This window comes from Medicago sativa, chromosome 8, assembly GCF_051527215.1.
Source record: "Medicago sativa cultivar Bolivia chromosome 8, Bolivia_mono, whole genome shotgun sequence".
NCBI classification, from domain to species: domain Eukaryota; kingdom Viridiplantae; phylum Streptophyta; class Magnoliopsida; order Fabales; family Fabaceae; genus Medicago; species Medicago sativa.
In genome coordinates this window covers 30,296,940-30,314,712 of record NC_140756.1, presented here as the reverse complement: position 1 = coordinate 30,314,712, position 17,773 = coordinate 30,296,940, and the positions used below count along the sequence as shown (strand labels likewise).

Sequence of the window (17,773 nt, the reverse complement as noted above, 5' to 3'; positions counted from 1 at the left end):
AATTCATCCAATATTGCTCTCATTCTTAATGGTAATTCCCAAACTACTATGAAATATTGCCTGCCTATTGCCCTGTGTAACGTCTTGTATAAAATAATCTCTAAAGTGCTTGCAAACAAATTGAAAGTTTTCCTCCCTATAAGTATTTTTGATACTCAATCTGTTTTTGTTCAAGGTCGATCAATTCTTGATAATGTCATGGTGGCTATCGAGGTTATCCATTATATGAAGACTTAGATGAAGGATAATGATGGTTGTGTTACGCTTAAGTTGAACATCAGTGAAGCGTATGATCGCATTGATTGGCTGATTATGTATGTGGAAACAACTTACTATTTGGTAATTGTCAACAATGAAACGGTGGGACCTATTTATTTTGGGGCGTGGTTTACGACAAGGAGACTCGTTATCCCCTTATCTTTCCATCTTTTGTGCAGAGGGTCCTTCAAGTTTTAGTTAATCACTTTGAAAATTATGATTCTTGAAACATAGTAGATAGTCTTATAATTATAGCTCGGTTGGTAGTTGCATGGACATTGATTTGATGAAAGCTAAGTTCAAATCCTAGATTACTCAGTTCTCCACGCTCATAGTGTGTAAGTCTAGTCACTAGACTTGACAAAAAAAAAAAACAGTGGATGGTTAACGAATCAACTAATTACAGTTAAAACTCTATAAATTAATAATGTCAGGACCGGAAAAATTTATTAATTTAGAGAGTTATTAATTTATCGATAAATTAATAATTATTAATTTAAAGAGTTTTTAAGTAATTATACTGTACATACCAAACAAAAAGGCAAATTAGTCTATGCCTCTTAGAATTACGTTACAGCGAACCTTGAGACTCAACGTAAATTAGTAACTACTGTGTTCATATGCATTGGAAATCAATAATGACTTTTGAAGTACAACAAATGTAAACAAGAGGAACAAATGTGTTCAATGTATTCTTAATATATTTTTTTTTCAGTTTCTATGGATTATTAATTTATGATTTTCTTGGGACCGAAAATTATAAAGGGATCTCCCGAAAAATTATTATCTTATTATTTTATCGAGTTTTTCAATTTTTTACATTGGCCCAAGTCGGGACCGGACAAATTTATTATTTTAGAGAGTTTATTAATTTATCGAGTATTAATTTAAAGAGTTTCTACTGTATAGTGATGATTTTAAAACCCACACCATCGCTTGTTGCTTGTTCTGTTTGCTAAAAGTTTGGAAAAGTGGCAAAAACTGCATAATTCAAGAAAAGGAAAACGTGGTTGGTAGAGGATTGAAGAAAATATTCCAGTGCTCGGAGGAAGAAAAAAATTCCAAATTGTGAAATTGAATGGTGACCGAATGTCATTATTTTTCTAATTTTATCGTGTATGAATTAAAATATGAACACAGCTGACTTTTTTTAATCATTTTTCACGTGCCTGTCAAAGTTTTAAAACTTAACCAATTTAAATAAAATAAAATAAAAAAGATAGAAGATAACGGTTGAATCTGAATATGTAAAGAATGTTAAAGGACCTGTGAAGCAATTTTGCCTATATTTTTTTTACAAAAGCAGACACAGAATCAAACAACTAAACTTATGCTTAAGCAATGGAAGTAGTATGTCTTAATCGCTATGAGCCTGAACTAGAACTAAAGTATGGAACCTCTTATAGGCAAGGGAATAAAATCACGAGAATTTCCCATAACAAAAATTTCTGGAGCAGATTAAAAACTTCAAAAAGGTATAAATAGGGACAGAAACTACACGAGCTTAAATGGCAACTACAAACAAAGAAAGCAATCTCTTTAATTCACTGAGGCATTTGAGAGTGTGGTCCACCTTGTTGCGAGTTTGGAGGCATCCCAGGTTGATTTCCAGACTGCAGTATAAGTAAAATTAAGAATTAGTTCCCTTCAAAATTGGACCTTAAACTTCCAAGAACAAATCAATTAATCATGAAACTATAAATACGATCATGCAATCTATTAATGCATTTAATCAGCAGCATATTACCAATTAGGATAGCATGTTAAGATAAGATAGACCTATTTTATATTATGCAAGAACACATACTGCATGTTTGATTCGCAAACAGTAAGTACTGGTACAAGATAGGACTATACTGGAGAGAAAGAGGTAATTTTTTTATGCTGGAAAATAAAAATGGCATTTTCGTATTTTTAATAGTCATTACTCTGCACAAAAAGTTGTCTCATGGTTTAGTGATGGAAAAGGATTTATGTTTGTGTTCAGTCCATTGTTACTGTTTTGTTCAGTCTCACGATCAGTTTCTAAATCAAACAAGAGTACAAAAAATTGTTCAGTTCAGTCCCGTTTTTTAGCAACTCAAACGCACGCTTAGGAAACTAAATGAAAGTAACATAGACCTCGCAATCAGTCGACAGTAAGAAATTGAGACAAATGGTAAAACATGTCCGGATTACAAAAATGTAATTCAGACATGTTCACCCTAAGTTTCCACACAATATTAAACCTATTCTTTGGAGCTTGAAGACCTTGAGCACCAGTTTCAGCGATTCTATAGGCAATAAAATGTTGCTTAAGATCATCAAGTCTAACAGCCATTTCTTGACACTTTTTATTAGTTTCATACATACAAATATTTATTCTAGAGACAAAACAGAAACGAAATGAAAGGAACTTTTTTCATTATTTACGAGTCATGAACATGCTGTACGAAAAAGTGGAACCAAATATAAATGCATACTCCTATACCCTTTTCTCAGCTGTGCCAAGCTACATCTCTTGTGAAATATAAAGAGAAAGTGGAAATAGGAAGGGAGCGGATGTAGACATGGGAAAAGTTGGTGTTTAAATACAGACAGATAATATTTCTGTTGTGATACCATAACACAGTTTAAGGAGAAGTATAATTTTATGATAAAAGAAGAGGATAGTATAATTTATGATAAAAGAAGAGGATCAAAACCCAAATAGGTTTCAACTTACAAACAACTGAACTTAGAAGCATGATGTGAAAATACGCAGTTTATGAAGCAACATATTATCTTACCTGGTAAGGATTATACCCTTGCATCATGGGCATTTGTCCACCTTGTGGTCTGTTAAATGGAGCACCATGAGGATAATTGTTATTTGGTGGCCCTTGCATATTGTTTGGGAAACCTCCCATGGGTGGTCCTCCACTTGTAGACAAGGATCCTGAATGCATTTGATTCATGCCCCCATAATGACCTTGTGGCATTGGAGGACCCATACCTTGCATCCCCTGAAGGACAAAATTAATTGGTTCTGTTAAATGTGCATTTCAAAATTAGAGATACCCTATCAACCACTATCTGTTAAGTTAGAGCACATTTACTTGAGTGGTTTACTTTCTTATTGTACTCTCCCTATTGACATGTGTCGCGGGTGTTGGGTTTATCTATTTGACTTCAATTTGGCATTTTTAACTTCAATTTTAAAAATGAGTTCAGATTTTGTTTCATCTAATTATCCTTTATATTTAGTGAAAATTATAGTGAATTTAAAAGAAACTATGCATATTAGGGAGGAAAAAAAACCTGCAATGCATGGCCAACTCTCTCATTACTAAAAACCTACATCACAATTATTTGTCAAATGAAATATTTCACTAGCCGTGCACAACACCAACTACAAAATTGAAGTTAAACTGTCACTGTCTGTTAAGTTAGAGCATATTTACTTGAGTGGTTAACTGTCTTACTGTACTCTCCCTGTTGACATGTGTCGCCAGTGTTGGGTTTATCTATTTGACTTCAATTTGGCATTCTTAACTTCAATTTTAAAAATGAGTCCAGATTTTGTTTCACCTAATTATCCTTTATATTTAGTGAAAAATTATAGTGAATTTAAAAGAAACTATGCATATTAGTGAAAAACCTGCAATGCATGGCCTACTCTCTCATTGCTAAAAACCTACATCACAATTATTTGTTAAACTTAAATATTTCACTAGCCGTGTACGACACCAACTACAAAATTCAAGTTAAACTGCCACAGCAAGAGGTTCAATTTATTTTTATTTTTATTTTTTAAAATTAGAGGTTCAAATTTGTTGAAACTTATATATCTGCTATGTCTTAGTTTATACAAAAAAAATGTAATAGCCAGTGCAACAACTACAACTACAATTCTTGCAAAAGCAGAAAAGAAATCCGTGTGTGCATCAAGAAACCTATCTCTTGACAAATTATTTAAATATGCAACGCAATGCACACACAAAAATGTCCTCATGAAAATTGATTGAAACTATGTAATACATGTGTAGATTGTCTGTGTATTGGGCTACCAAATAGGAGAGCTATTCTCTTAAGTAGATCATATAATTATTTGATTGGCATGCATTATACAGAGACCCTTTTAATGATGGTGTGAATTGCTTGCAGCACATATATAAAACATGAGACAGCAGTTACAGAAAGAGATGGCTGACATTTTTCAATTGTTTAAAGAGCATGCATCTGCTCAATGTGCAAGGCAATCAATAACATTCCGCTTATATTTTAAAGAAAACCACAGTAAAATAAATAGCTCAACTTAGCTGGCTAAGAGCCTAAGAGAGGTCGAATAACATAAAGAGATGCTAAAATAAGGAGAAAGTAAAGCATCTTTTTTTTTTTTTTTAACAGTGGCCAACCACATGGATATTCTACACCTTCCTTCCAAAAGACTTCAAGTTACAACTATCAGAGGCTGTCGAAATACGCATTATATCATGCTAATCTTGCAAGAATATATCAACCAAAACACCCATCATCTAGACCCCAGCAGCCCCCCACATATACACAACTCAAACAATCTAACGCTTGAGGTAGGAACCGCCTCCAGATAATTTCACCATGTTAATAAATATAAAAATAAAAATCAGAATAAAAGATCATTGAACACATACCATAGGTCCTGGAATTGGCATTGGATGAGATGTAGGCACTGGTAAAGATCCTGGCATTCCATGTGGCATTTGGGGGGGTGGGCGGGGCAAATGTTGGTGAGGGACCATAGAGGAATGGGAAGAGTGTTGTATCTGTGGCATATTTGGAGGCATAGGCAAAGGGCCCATATGTTGTTGTAGCTGTTGCTGATGTTGTGGAATCTGCTGTGGATTCTGTTGGAATGGTTGTTGTTGGTTGGGGTTAAGAAGAGAGGGATGTGGACCCGGGGGAAGAGGAGGAGCACCTATTGAACCAGGATGGGGCTGCTTCTGCTCCCCTTGAGACCCATCAAAAGAAGGAATAGGTAAGGGCATTGCAACTCCAACACCTGGAATGGTACCCTCATTACGAGTCATCAGCCCAGGGGGAAATGGTCCTGGAGTTGTTGGGCCTTCAGGCATTACAAAATGGCCAGGTACACGACCAGCAACAGGATTTTGCTCGGCATATCCTGACAGATGAACATATTCAAACTAATGTCAAATAATTTATTAATTGCTATTGTTATAGGCCATTTTTCTAACTAAAGAACTACCATCCAAGCCTACAATAAAGGCCCTTCAAATATTACAAACTCTAGCTCAGTTAAAATAATAGTTTAATACTGAAAGAGTGCACTTATATGGATTAGCATAGATACATTCGAGTAATATTACATCCTTCTGTAAACAGAAAGAACGGTTGGGAGTTAGCTTAACTGCTACATAATGTAAGGTGAATGTACGGCTGGTATTTATCTTAACTTTTAAGAAATTGTAACTAAATGTATAAGATCTATAGGTTCTGTTGACCCAGGATTTACCTATATATAATGTGTTGTATTCTTCTCAGATTTAGATAAACAAAACTTAAGATTCAGTTCAACATCTATCTATCTATCTATCTATCTCTCATTCTCTTTCGACCATATAAGACTACTAGTCCAGAAATGTAGAACAAAGAAAGCAACCTGAGCCTACTAACTATGAAATTCAGTAATTAGATGACAACAATTGACAGCAGAAGATTTTGATTTTAAACTGAAGAGTAGCATACTGCATCATTTTCCTTGATTGGAATAAAGCATACCTTGAATGCCATTGTTATATCTACTATCACGGGCACTGTCTCCCGGCCTGTTTCTAGACCAAAACTTTGTTGTATGATCACTGCTACCACTGCATGAGAAAATATTAATGTCATGACATATAACTTGAAGTTGGTTATCACTTTCTTCATATAGCTACAGACTAATTAACTAGGTTACCAGGGTTCTCAAATCATGAATTTCCAAGCTAAGTTTCAATTGCAAATCATCAAATTGGAAGATTCAAAGACAACGAAAATTAGATTGAAATGTGCCATGCGAAATAAGTTAGCACTCGATGTAATAATTTTGAACTAGAAATTGACAACTTAAACACAAGGCTCAAAAAACAAAATCACAACTCACATCATTTCATAACTGAGAACAATTGACTGTGAAGCATGGACACAGCTGGTTATAGGTGTGTCCCTGTATCGACACTGAAGTGTCGGACACCAAATATGGGTGTCAAATTATTAAAAAAAATATGCACTGACACAAGTGGTTCACCATTCTAGTGTGGGAAGGGACGCCTTGTAAATTGTAAAATGATATATTGTGTTCAAATTTTTTTGTTTTTATGCAATAGTTTGCAACTAGTTCTAGATATTTCTAATTTTTCGGCCTACGTAGGTGTTTTTGATAGGTTGGATTTTACTTCTAACTTTCGTTCTGTGAGCCATCAAATTTGTCCTCTTTTATCTTTTATAAATGATGCTCATATACATATATATATCTGAGACAGGATCAAACAATACCAGTATCAAACTTGCAGACTTGCACCACTAAATAACTTCATGTATGAAATGAAATTTATCATTCCCGCTATTGAATTATGTGGTATTATGTTCACAATATTGTATATCAAATTTCAAATAATTGTGGATCGTCAGTTTTTGATTTGCATGAAATTTCAGAATTATGAAAACAAATGAATGATCTAATTGAATAGAATGATTTAGTAGCATTCCTTCCAGTTCTTTTCATTTAAGTTTATTTCACCGTCAATTTCGTTGATAACAATTAGTAAAAATGAAGATAGATAAACTACACAATATACAATTAACAGAAAGGCATATATGTGAAACAGTAACCTAAACCCTTGACCAAGCAAAACTAAGAAGAGACGGAGAGAGAAAACAAGCAAGCATAGAACTATGCACTGAGCAGCAAAGTTTTGTTCACCTGCACAGAAGATATCCAATAGGATGCCATGCAAGATCCCACACATTATTATCATGAGCGTTGGAAATTTCAATTTGTGGAGTCTCATGCCTGCAAAATACATAAAAATGTAATCATCACAAAAAGCAACAGATACCAAATAAGAAAAATAAATGTGAGGAAAAATCATTTAAGAAAGGGGATGAGCTGTATTCTTGTAAATCTACACTACCTTGGGAAGCATTCTCTTATCATACGCAAAGGCAAAAGGACAATAAAAATTAATAATTACCAAATATTTTGGAAAGTATTAAGAAAATTCAACTCATTCCACTAAAAGAAAAACGAAAACAAAAACTCACTGGTGCTAAATTTAAAGAGATCATCTTTAGGAAATTAAAAAAAGCTGAAAACTTTCATATCATCCCAACCAATTACCTCAAATTCAGAAGAGATTATTATAGAAGTGGAAAGAACCATTGTTTAATTCATTGGAATAAAATCACAGAAAGTTGGTCATAATTTGTATATGGATAAATATAAATTTTGAAGTTTGAAATATTGCACCCACTCGTATTTTTGAATTAAGAATTAAGATTGAGTTTAACTAAACTCCAAAATTTAAGACAATGTCATACAAAAAGAAAGAAACTTGCAATAAAAGGGCACGTTTGATTTCTAAAAACATTGTGTTTTTAGTTTTAATTACAAAAATGTGACTTCGTTTTCATTGTGTTTCTTGTTTTCCCGAAGGGTTTCTTTGGTTTGAGAAAATATTATCTGTTTTTGTTTCGTATTCAATAGGAAATAATAAAAAACATCACCTTTATTTTAATCTTGTTTTCAAATAGGATTAAAAAAACCTAAATAGAAAGAAGAAGAAAGCATTTTTATTTGTTTTCATCATTTCTTATATAATTCTTTGAAAGCAAAAAAAAAAAAAAAAAGTGAAAAAAGGTGGCAATTTTATGATTATTGACGGACACGAAAAAGAAGAAAAAACATGTTTTTTTCAAATGAAACAGCTCCAAATAAAACACAAGCATGACAAGAGAAGAACATTCCATAACATAATGTAAGAATAAGAACTACGAAGAGAAAAAGGAAGACTGCAATGCAAGTGAGGAAACGAATTTACCCAACAAGCCAATGGAAGATGGAACCATCATAACTCCCACTGACAAAGTACTCTTCATGGAACGGATGCCAAGCCAAAGCTAAAAACAGAGTCAAGAAGTAAGTCATAAAATCCATATTCCACTCAAACTTGCAAAAGGATTAGAGAAAATGGCAATTTGCCCTACAATACTACCATATTACACTACCCAATAGCCCAAACAAAACATATTGGAAATTAATGAATTTGAAATTAATGAAACCTCAAAATGATCAATGAATCTAAAAATCTTCATTCTTCAACCATATTAGTCCCATTGGACCGGTCAATTTGAGATTAATGAAACTTAACTATGATTGACAATTTCCAAACTCGGGGATCGTTTAAAAATTTTGTTAATTTCAAGGACTAAGTTGAAAGCACCCTACATTTGTTGAGGCTAAATTAGTGATACAATTACAATCATAATCTACGTTCAGAATTTTTTTGCTTGCATGAAGAATATGGCCTTGTGCTAGTGACACGGAGAATATCACATGAGCTGCCGTAACAAACTTCACAGTTTGCCTACTTAGAAATAGTGTGACCAATACACATCACTCTGCCGAGCAACCAATACATTAAAAGCTAAGAGAACAAGAGAAGTTTATTGTAGTATAATTAATATGTATTAAAAACATAGAACTGAAATTCCAAATTGTAAGGGCTGCAACACAATAAAAATTGGCTGCACTCAAATAATGGATTACAATGTGTGATCAAGACTAAATCGTGACACCACTTAACGATTGTTAGATCAGATCCTAGTTCTAATAAAGATGCTTGTTTGTAGCAATTTTGATGAAACACCTAGAGTTCTAGAGAATCATGACAAAATCTTCAAGTCAAAAAATAAAATATATTAACTCGTTAACTTAGTGTGTTTGGATTTCAGTGAATCCAGTGTCACCGCGTGGTAAAAGCCATAACTTGGTGAATCTAGCCTTAAATTGAAATCACACTTGCCACATGTCATCAATAGGAAATTCACATAGTACTGCAGGTTGAATTGAAGTTTCTGGCAACTAATAGCAATCAAACTAATCAACTCCTTCATATCAGAACTTAACCTAGCTTCAAGTCAATTGTATGCCAGACATCATTCAGACTCCATTTCAGTCTTGCTAGAACATGCTTGTAGCATTCTGTCACCAAGTAATATAGCCGAAATCCAGATTTACAAACCTAATCTCATCTAAATAACATCAGATATTTTCGAAAATTCGGGATCATGCACTCCTGTTGCAGTGAAATTTTTCTCATCCAAGTAAAAAAGACATCAAACCAGGGTTACAGAATCACTATCAGATTTTTTTTCCTGATGAGCTTACATTTCTTATCAGCAGTTATCATATAATATTAATTATAGGATATATTAATGTCAAGGAACTGTCCTGTTCAAACCCACTTGGTTGGCATAGTGATGTTGGCTTGGGACCTTGGAGTGTGCTCCTCTCAAAGTCTTAGGTTTGATTCCCCCCGGTGCCAATTTGGTGGGCTAGTCCATATAGAGCTTTGCTCTGGCTTTAAATGGGGCCCCCGCAAGTGGACGGTGGGATTGGACCCCTCGGATTAGTCGGTTCTTGGGCCGGATACCAAGTTTTCAAAAAAAAAAAAAAAGAGGAACTGTCATATTCCTATTCAAAGGAAAAAATGTCACTTACTAGTAACGTCCTTCCGGTGTCCACGGAATGATTCAAGCTCCTTCATTGCCCTTATGTCATACAGCTGCAAATCCATAGCACATATGGCAATTAGTAACTCTGGGCGAGAGAAATGCTTAATAAATCCCAATGAAAGTAACAGATAGGATTAAGTCAAAGAACAAAGGGGGAGAAGGAGGTATTGGCAAAAAAACTGAAATAAACAGGCAGTAATAAAATCAAAAGACAGTAGTATAACTACAAAAAAAACGACACAGCGAGATTAATTGGTAGTAAAATCCAACCTCAAATCTCTACAAAATCAGATAATCATCCCAAAAAAAAAAAAAAAAAAACAACTCAAATCCCTATAAGGTTAGATAACCATACAAAATATAAAAGACAGATGTAAATGCCTACTGAGGATCCATCAATTAGTACCATGATGAGATAGTTACCAACCTTTATTATTTGATCTTTAGAAGCCGTTAACACCCAGTTTCCATTTTGATTCCATTTCACACAAAGCACGGTGTTTTTGTGGCCATGACTGCATGATACAAATATGAATGTGCATATGAATATATAAACAAAGACAAACTCTACAGTAGAGATCAGCGCTTAAGTTAAGACTCACAAGGAGGAGAGCTCTTTCCCGCTTTTAGCATCCCAAAGTTTCACAAGATTGTCTTTCCCACCTGTATCACGAAAATCTCATTGAGTATTATTTCATGTTATTGAATCTCACAACCACAAGAAATTTCACAAAACAAATATTTAAAACACCTGATACTAATAGAGATTTTGTTGGATGCCAGTCAACACTCTTCACATCCCAACCGTGGCCTGGCTGAGTTCAAATGCCACAACAATAACTCTAGGTTAGTTCATAAAATAAAATAAAATGGGAAAAATAAAATATAAACACGGTATATAGAATATAGATTTAAGTAATTCAAAAAAATAAATTTATGAACTAATTTTACAACATATTTGCATAGTCATATCAAATTGATTGGCTTTAAAATAAAAGTAAAAGTATGAAATTCAAGAGGAATAATCATGGAAAATAGAAAGCAGTAAAACTTTTGCACAAAAATCTAACTATTTACAAGAGACAAGTAATAATAATAAGCTGAACAGATAAGAAACAGGAAATCCATCCTCCCATCTGGAATGTCCAGATTAGAGACAGAAAACCCATTCTCATATCTGGTCCATTCAAAGCACATTACCGGTTAATGAACACTCTTCTTGACAGCGTGCGAAATCCCAAACTTTAACTGTGGTATCATCAGAACACGAACAAAACTTCAAATCTGTCCTACAAAAACTGTTTATGAAAGAGTTACAGCACCTTTCCTCCACATGATGCAATAAAATTTATTTTTATAAACAATATTTTAAAAGAAAAAATCTACCTTAAGTCACGGACTGATTCTTTATGAGCAGATTTGTTGGCTTTAACATTGTTCATGTTGTTCTGCCAATACCTAGAAAATTGACCCGCAATTAAAAATGCTTCTAATTAGATATGTGCCTTCAAACATAAAATCTAATTAAATATATCCAATATGACACCTTTAAGAAACCACACATCATATTAAATTAAATATTTACTTTATTGCACCCCCATCATCACCAGAGACCATCCAGTTGTCATTGTGACTCCAGATCATGGATCTGATTGCTGAATCATGAGCCTGCACATGTTTCGAATTCCAACGTTGACCTCTTATATTCTTAAGCTACTGATGACTACAGTAGTAAAATTGAGACAATAATAATACATTAAAGTTATGTACCTGAAGTATCATTTCGAAATTAAAAGACTGTCCATTCCAAAGAGTAAATTCCCCGGTCTGTGAGCCAGTAATAAGACGCCGGCCTGTAGGAGTCCACTTTTTTGAAATATAAATAGTGGGATAGCATCACAAAGTCAGTCAAATGCAATTCAGTGGCACATTGAATAAATTAACAATAAATAACTACAATCTTCCTAAACTAATTTGAAGACATTATAGAAACACATGGTCCTGCAACTTAATATAATACAGCATATAGGATTTTGTATAAAGATCTTCAAATAACAAGATCCAATAAAACAACACAACCATATGTTTGAGAATATACTTTAAAAAGATGTCAAATAATTTGATAAACAAAGCAGGTAGGTTGCATGATAGGTTATTGGATCAGGTTAGATATAAGAAGGTGCACAAAAAAGCCCCAATGATCACGGATTCCTAAATATAAGGGGAGATTAACTTTTAAACAGAAAAATGGTTGGGAAGGTTGGTTAGAGAGAGGATTGAGAACAAATCTGTTATACAGGTTATGTGTGTTGCAATTTAAGTTTTGGCTTATAGCTTGGGCCTTGTGCCAAAGATATTACCTTTGCTGGTAGCATTTGCTCTTAATTTAGGTATTTCCTTTTAACTCCTTATCAATAAGAAAGGCTCCCCTTGTTAGATAGGAGTTGTTTCTGCCATTGCAACTTGTAATAATAGCCTAAAGCCCCAAACCATCCAATTATAGGTAAATGATTTTTATACAACAAGAGTACAAGACAGTCCAAAAACTGAACTGAAAGACAAAATGTCGGTGCTAACTATTTGAATAGAACAGGACCCACATTTACCACATAATTGACGTTTTACTAACTAAGAGACATTAATCAAAGATAAACTCTATGTTATTCAATCCTAGAATCATGAACGCGGAAGTAATTGTGCTCTCGGTTTGCCTCAGCAAATTGCTGAGGAACATCCACGTGAACAAATCTCCAAAGACAAGTTATTTATAACGATGTACAAAGGCATGCATTTGGCCCCAAAAACTTGCATGCACACCAGTTCTTCACAGCATGGAATTACAACTAGGACATTTGGTTTTCACAAAAATTTCCATAACAAATGCATTTATGGAGTGCATGTTTTTTCAAATAAATCTAAGTTGGGAAACATGTTAACTGGATATCTATTTTTTTATACATGCTACACAATCAGCATCATGATAAATTACAGCTAAAATAATGCACATACTACAAAAATTTATTTCCCTAGCATAATGAGATCAAATCAAATGTAGAATAGTATCTGTTTAGAAGTGTTTGATTAAATCAAGAACAAAAAATACAACTGGTATATATGTAAGACTGTTAACAAATTATCAGCAAAACATATGTCAACCACATGTTCACAGGATTTGAATTATATAACTTACAAGAACACAATTAATAGCACAACGATTTTTATTTAGAGATGTGTGAACAAATTTAGCAGCAAAGCTTGTGGATGGATTGTCTGAATAGCCAGCCGCTGGCAACATCTGCATGAAAAATAGCATAAGGTTAAAGTATAAAGAAATAGGTTGATTATTATAACAATAGTTTATCAAAAAAATTACCAAGTTGCATTTTTGGAATTAAGGTAAATAGCATTTTCAAATTTAATCTTAAAGATACAGTATAAATTCATTCATGTGTCAGTTATCTAAATGCATGAACGCTTGGGACAGTTGGTTCTTAACATGAGGCTCATTGACTAACTGTCTGCTGTTCAACCATTGCCACACACATTCTTTTAAAAAGTTAAATTTCAGTGAAAGGTTGGTGGTGGGTCATTGCTTTATCCACCCCTCAAGCCCTATTTGCATGAGAGGGCTTAAGAAAGATATATAATATAAAGATCATTCATGTGAACTCAATTGAAATTTAAGGTTTTTGATAGTTGTTTCGTGACACTTATTAAATAGAAAGCAAAACATAAAAGAGAAGCTCGCTCACATCAATTGCTGCTGCCGGTGTAGGTTGAAGTACTGTCCTATCTCTGGAATCACGCTGTGACATACGAATCTGAAGGAAGATTTCAAATTACCCATGAATTTCCAAGGTGGATTACACACAGATAGAGATGAACAAACCAAACAGATTTCCAACTTAACTGTGATTCTATTATTTAAGCAGCAATCATTACCTGCATATAGCGCACAACTGTGCTCGTATAATCAACTGCCTTCCTTTGAGTGAGCTTTCTCATTCTTTTTGCACCATGGCTATCATTATGAACTGTAAGTAAAACCGTTCACTATTTAATTACAATAGTCGAAATATCCCAAATCATAAAAGTTCAACAAATTTAGCTAAGCTTATAGACAATGGAGAAGATATATAAATATTAATGCCTTGAACTACATGTGAGGGCATAAACATTTTTCTAACATATCAAGATCTATCTCATATATGCGGTAGAAGATAATTTCGTTCTGAATAAATAAAATAATAATTGTTGAAGGGGAAAGAGTAGCAAAATCAAATTATGGATTATCGTCCCAAAGAGCGGAAACAAATATGTTTCAAAAGCAAAAGTTCAACAAATTAGCCTGTCATGTCAACTCAATGCCTACGGAAAAAAATCCTCATAACCATATGTATGCAAAGGATTATACAAAAACATATTACTATTTCATCCAAAGAAAGTAAGGTTGCAAAGCATTGACTCATACCAAAACATGTACACTAAATTATGGCAAACATTCAACAAACTGCATGTTCAGCAGATCCCAATGAGCTTTAAAAGTTAAAACCTCTCACTCTTAAGTGGTGATCTTCTCTCATGACTAAACTAACTAAGGCATTGTTAATACTATTTTTTCTTGGCATGTGCTACTCCGACTTTTTCCCTAATACCCGTCCATTCCTTATGTTATCTTTCCCTACAATATCAGCCACAACAATTGCATTCTCATCACAGTGATACTTGTATTTTGCTCTTGTCAGTTGTCACTAATCAACTGAGAAACAGTTCACTTGACTCCCACCATAAAGCATCACCAGACATACATCCTGTCAAGTACAATTTCCTGTCTATTGATAATCAACCCATTATCACAAATTACAGCTAAAGCATTTTTCTAGTTCAATCACCCAAATTTAATCATAATTTGTAAGCATAATAACACCCCTTTAATCACACACCCATCGTTTGGAACTTAAATCCATCATACATAAATCTCCAACTTCTGGGACAGACACCAACACCATTACCCAAAGCAAACCTCACCTCACCTCATATTACTACCAAACCATTTAATCGCAAACTTTCTTTCCACAAATCAAGTTCATAATAAATTCACTACTTCACTCCACTCATCAACTAGGAAATTACTATCCTAAATTCCTAACAAAATAAAAATAAGATAGAGATACAACTCTTGGATGTAAAAACTGCGTGCATTATTTAACCAATCAAACATTTCTTTTAAAATAATAAACAAATAATTAGAAATCACACACACACGTATACACACGAAAGCACCGTATAAGCAATCACAACAACCTAACATACAAACTAGGCCCTTTGTGTATAAACAGCTTATAGCACAAGATGTTATCATGATAAGCGCTTATATATAACCTATTTCTATAGCAAAAGATAAAATAAAGTTAATTTGTTTTCATATAAGCTATCTCTATAAGTTATAAAAATAAGGTAAGAACAGCTTACGAACAATGTCATAAGTTGATTTCATAAATTCCCCCAAACAATCACACAAAAACTTATGTCAATAGATAAATTCTAATAAGTCAATCCAAACAGACCCTAACAAGCATATGTGTTCTAATTCAATTCAATTTCATTCAATTGATAATACTAAAAACAACAAAAAGAAGAAGAAAAATCAAACCATCGTAATGAGGAGGAGGACCAGGGGGACCGGGGGGAGCACCAGGTCCAGGATGATGAAACTCCGATCCGAGATTAGTCGAAGAAGCGGACGGTTGGCGCATCATAGGCGGAGGTTGTTGAGGCATCGGCGGTGGAGGTCCACGGTGGAAATCGGGACCTGGCTGCTGCTGTTGCTGCTGATGGTGAAAATGCGGTGGCTGTTGTTGCTGTGGTTGCTGGTGTTGCTGATACTGTTGTTGTTGCTGTTGGTGCTGCTGGTGTTGAGGGTTATGAGGGTCATTGTACATCATTGTAACTAACTACGCTGTTGGAAGAATGAATGAAGATTTTGGATTGTGGAGAAGTGTTGGGAGAAAAACCCTAAACCCCAAATTGTGGTTGGGATTGAGGTAGAACGATGAATCTGGAGCGGGAAGGAAAAGAGGGATGAGAGAGAAAGAAAAAACTAACTGCAAACGACGCCGTTTTAATTTACCCTCAAATGGATCGGGTGTTGTAGTTCTAGACTCTAACCCGTACGATGCACGGGTTTTGTAGAGTTTCATATATAAAATATCAAATTGGCTCTCTTTTTATTTGTAGAGTTACATTTAAACTCATAAACAATCAAACTAAGTGACAATTGAGAGTAATCGACATGCACAATCTCAAAGAAGCAAATTAACAACATTTAGTTTACATCTAGAAAAATGAATATGGAAATCAACAAAAATGAATATGGAATCAAAGTCATTATTTTGCCAAAACAAAGTAATGTTATAATCTACTGTAGTGATTTTTCAAATAAAAAGTCCGAATAAAAAACTTCAAGTAATATAATATAAGAAAAACAAAGAGGCCGGCAAAATTACAGTAAAAAAATGAAGTTTTTAATGATAAAATTATCTTCTGGATCAGTCAAATTATCAATAATTTTAAAGATGCAACTTTAAAATCGTAACATGGCATACACTAATAATAATAATGAAAAAGAATTGTTATCAATAAAGGAACCACTAATAATAAAAAATATATGTTATGAGAAAAGGAACCGCTACGGCGGGCTTTAAAAAAAATGTTTTAGTCATATATATATATCACTTTTGGAAGCAACAATATTTCAACAAAAATGGAAGTGACATAGTGGATAAAGTTGCAAAGTGTAAGCATATGGTACCTGGTTTGATTCCTTGCAAACTTTTTTTTCTTCATAAAATTTACTTAGACCCACCAAAAAAGGCGGGATTAGAATTAGGGCAAACTTTCTAACATTTATATATATTAAGATTAAGATTTTTTTTTTACTAAAAAAAAAAAATCATCTCATCTCATTAGATAATAAATCATGAATACAATTTGTCGAAAAAATAAATAAATAAATCAAGAATACAAGGCGGTACACCAATAAAAAGTTTGGAGCTAACTTTTCTATCGATAGAGACTAATAATACTTCCAAAATTAGTGATACTACTATTATTACTATTGACAGGATCAAAGAAAAGCTTCGAATTCAAAGAGAAATTCATGTTATCCAATCTTAGCTTAGTTACCCACTATAGTGCTTCACAAAGTCCCAAAGTTTCGTCAACCTCCACTGAACACAACAGTGCAAACCATGTTGTTTTAGTAAGCACATAACCCCGTCGACATCTCGAATACATGTAATGATACCAACCTTATTATGTGACGTCGAGAAGGAACCGTCTACGTTATATTTTTGTCTACCTAGGGTGGGTATCTGTCATCGAACCCTGTTAATAGTACTCGGCCCAGGTGGCATATTTGGTGTTAGTGTACCTGCGGGTTATCTCATTCTTGGGCAAGTTTTAGGTCATCTAACATATGGACGTCTCTTTTAAAGACTTGCCTTGTCGTTTCATTCACTTGTTGTCACAGTCTCAAATTACGGCGCTTCCAAATACTACAAAAGACTGATGTAAATAAAGAACACTTTGATGGTTGAAATTGATCTAGTAAACACAATACAATTGATGTCTTATTATCATACTCATTCACTACATTATCTGCAACATTCCTTAGGTTCGCAGCATCCCAAACTTGCGACGCTCGAGAACAAGTAAAAAGAGCATGTAAAGAATCCTCGCCAGCATCACTTTACATAACACATTCAGAAGAACATGCAAC

At 33.9% G+C, this 17,773-nt stretch overlaps 1 protein-coding gene across 2 annotated transcripts; it reads right to left on the bottom strand.

The window, feature by feature from the left end:
• Positions 1-1,478: 1,478 nt before the first annotated feature.
• On the bottom strand, positions 1,479-16,084 carry FY (Transducin/WD40 repeat-like superfamily protein). Of its 2 annotated transcripts, XM_085738628.1 has the most exons (18): positions 15,647-16,084; positions 13,936-14,027; positions 13,746-13,814; positions 13,184-13,288; positions 11,764-11,859; positions 11,579-11,661; positions 11,380-11,451; positions 11,194-11,291; positions 10,745-10,804; positions 10,596-10,656; positions 10,421-10,508; positions 9,980-10,043; positions 8,298-8,376; positions 7,181-7,270; positions 5,998-6,086; positions 4,890-5,380; positions 3,027-3,242; positions 1,479-1,871 (listed from the first exon to the last, which is right to left on the bottom strand). In XM_085738628.1, exons 1-18 carry the CDS (start codon positions 15,936-15,938, stop codon positions 1,803-1,805), a joined length of 2,214 nt encoding a protein of 737 aa, XP_085594754.1. In that variant the 5' UTR covers positions 15,939-16,084; the 3' UTR covers positions 1,479-1,802. The 2 variants fall into 2 exon arrangements, with proteins under 2 accessions (XP_085594754.1, XP_085594755.1); XM_085738629.1 differs by lacking the exon at positions 7,181-7,270.
• Positions 16,085-17,773: the final 1,689 nt, after the last annotated feature.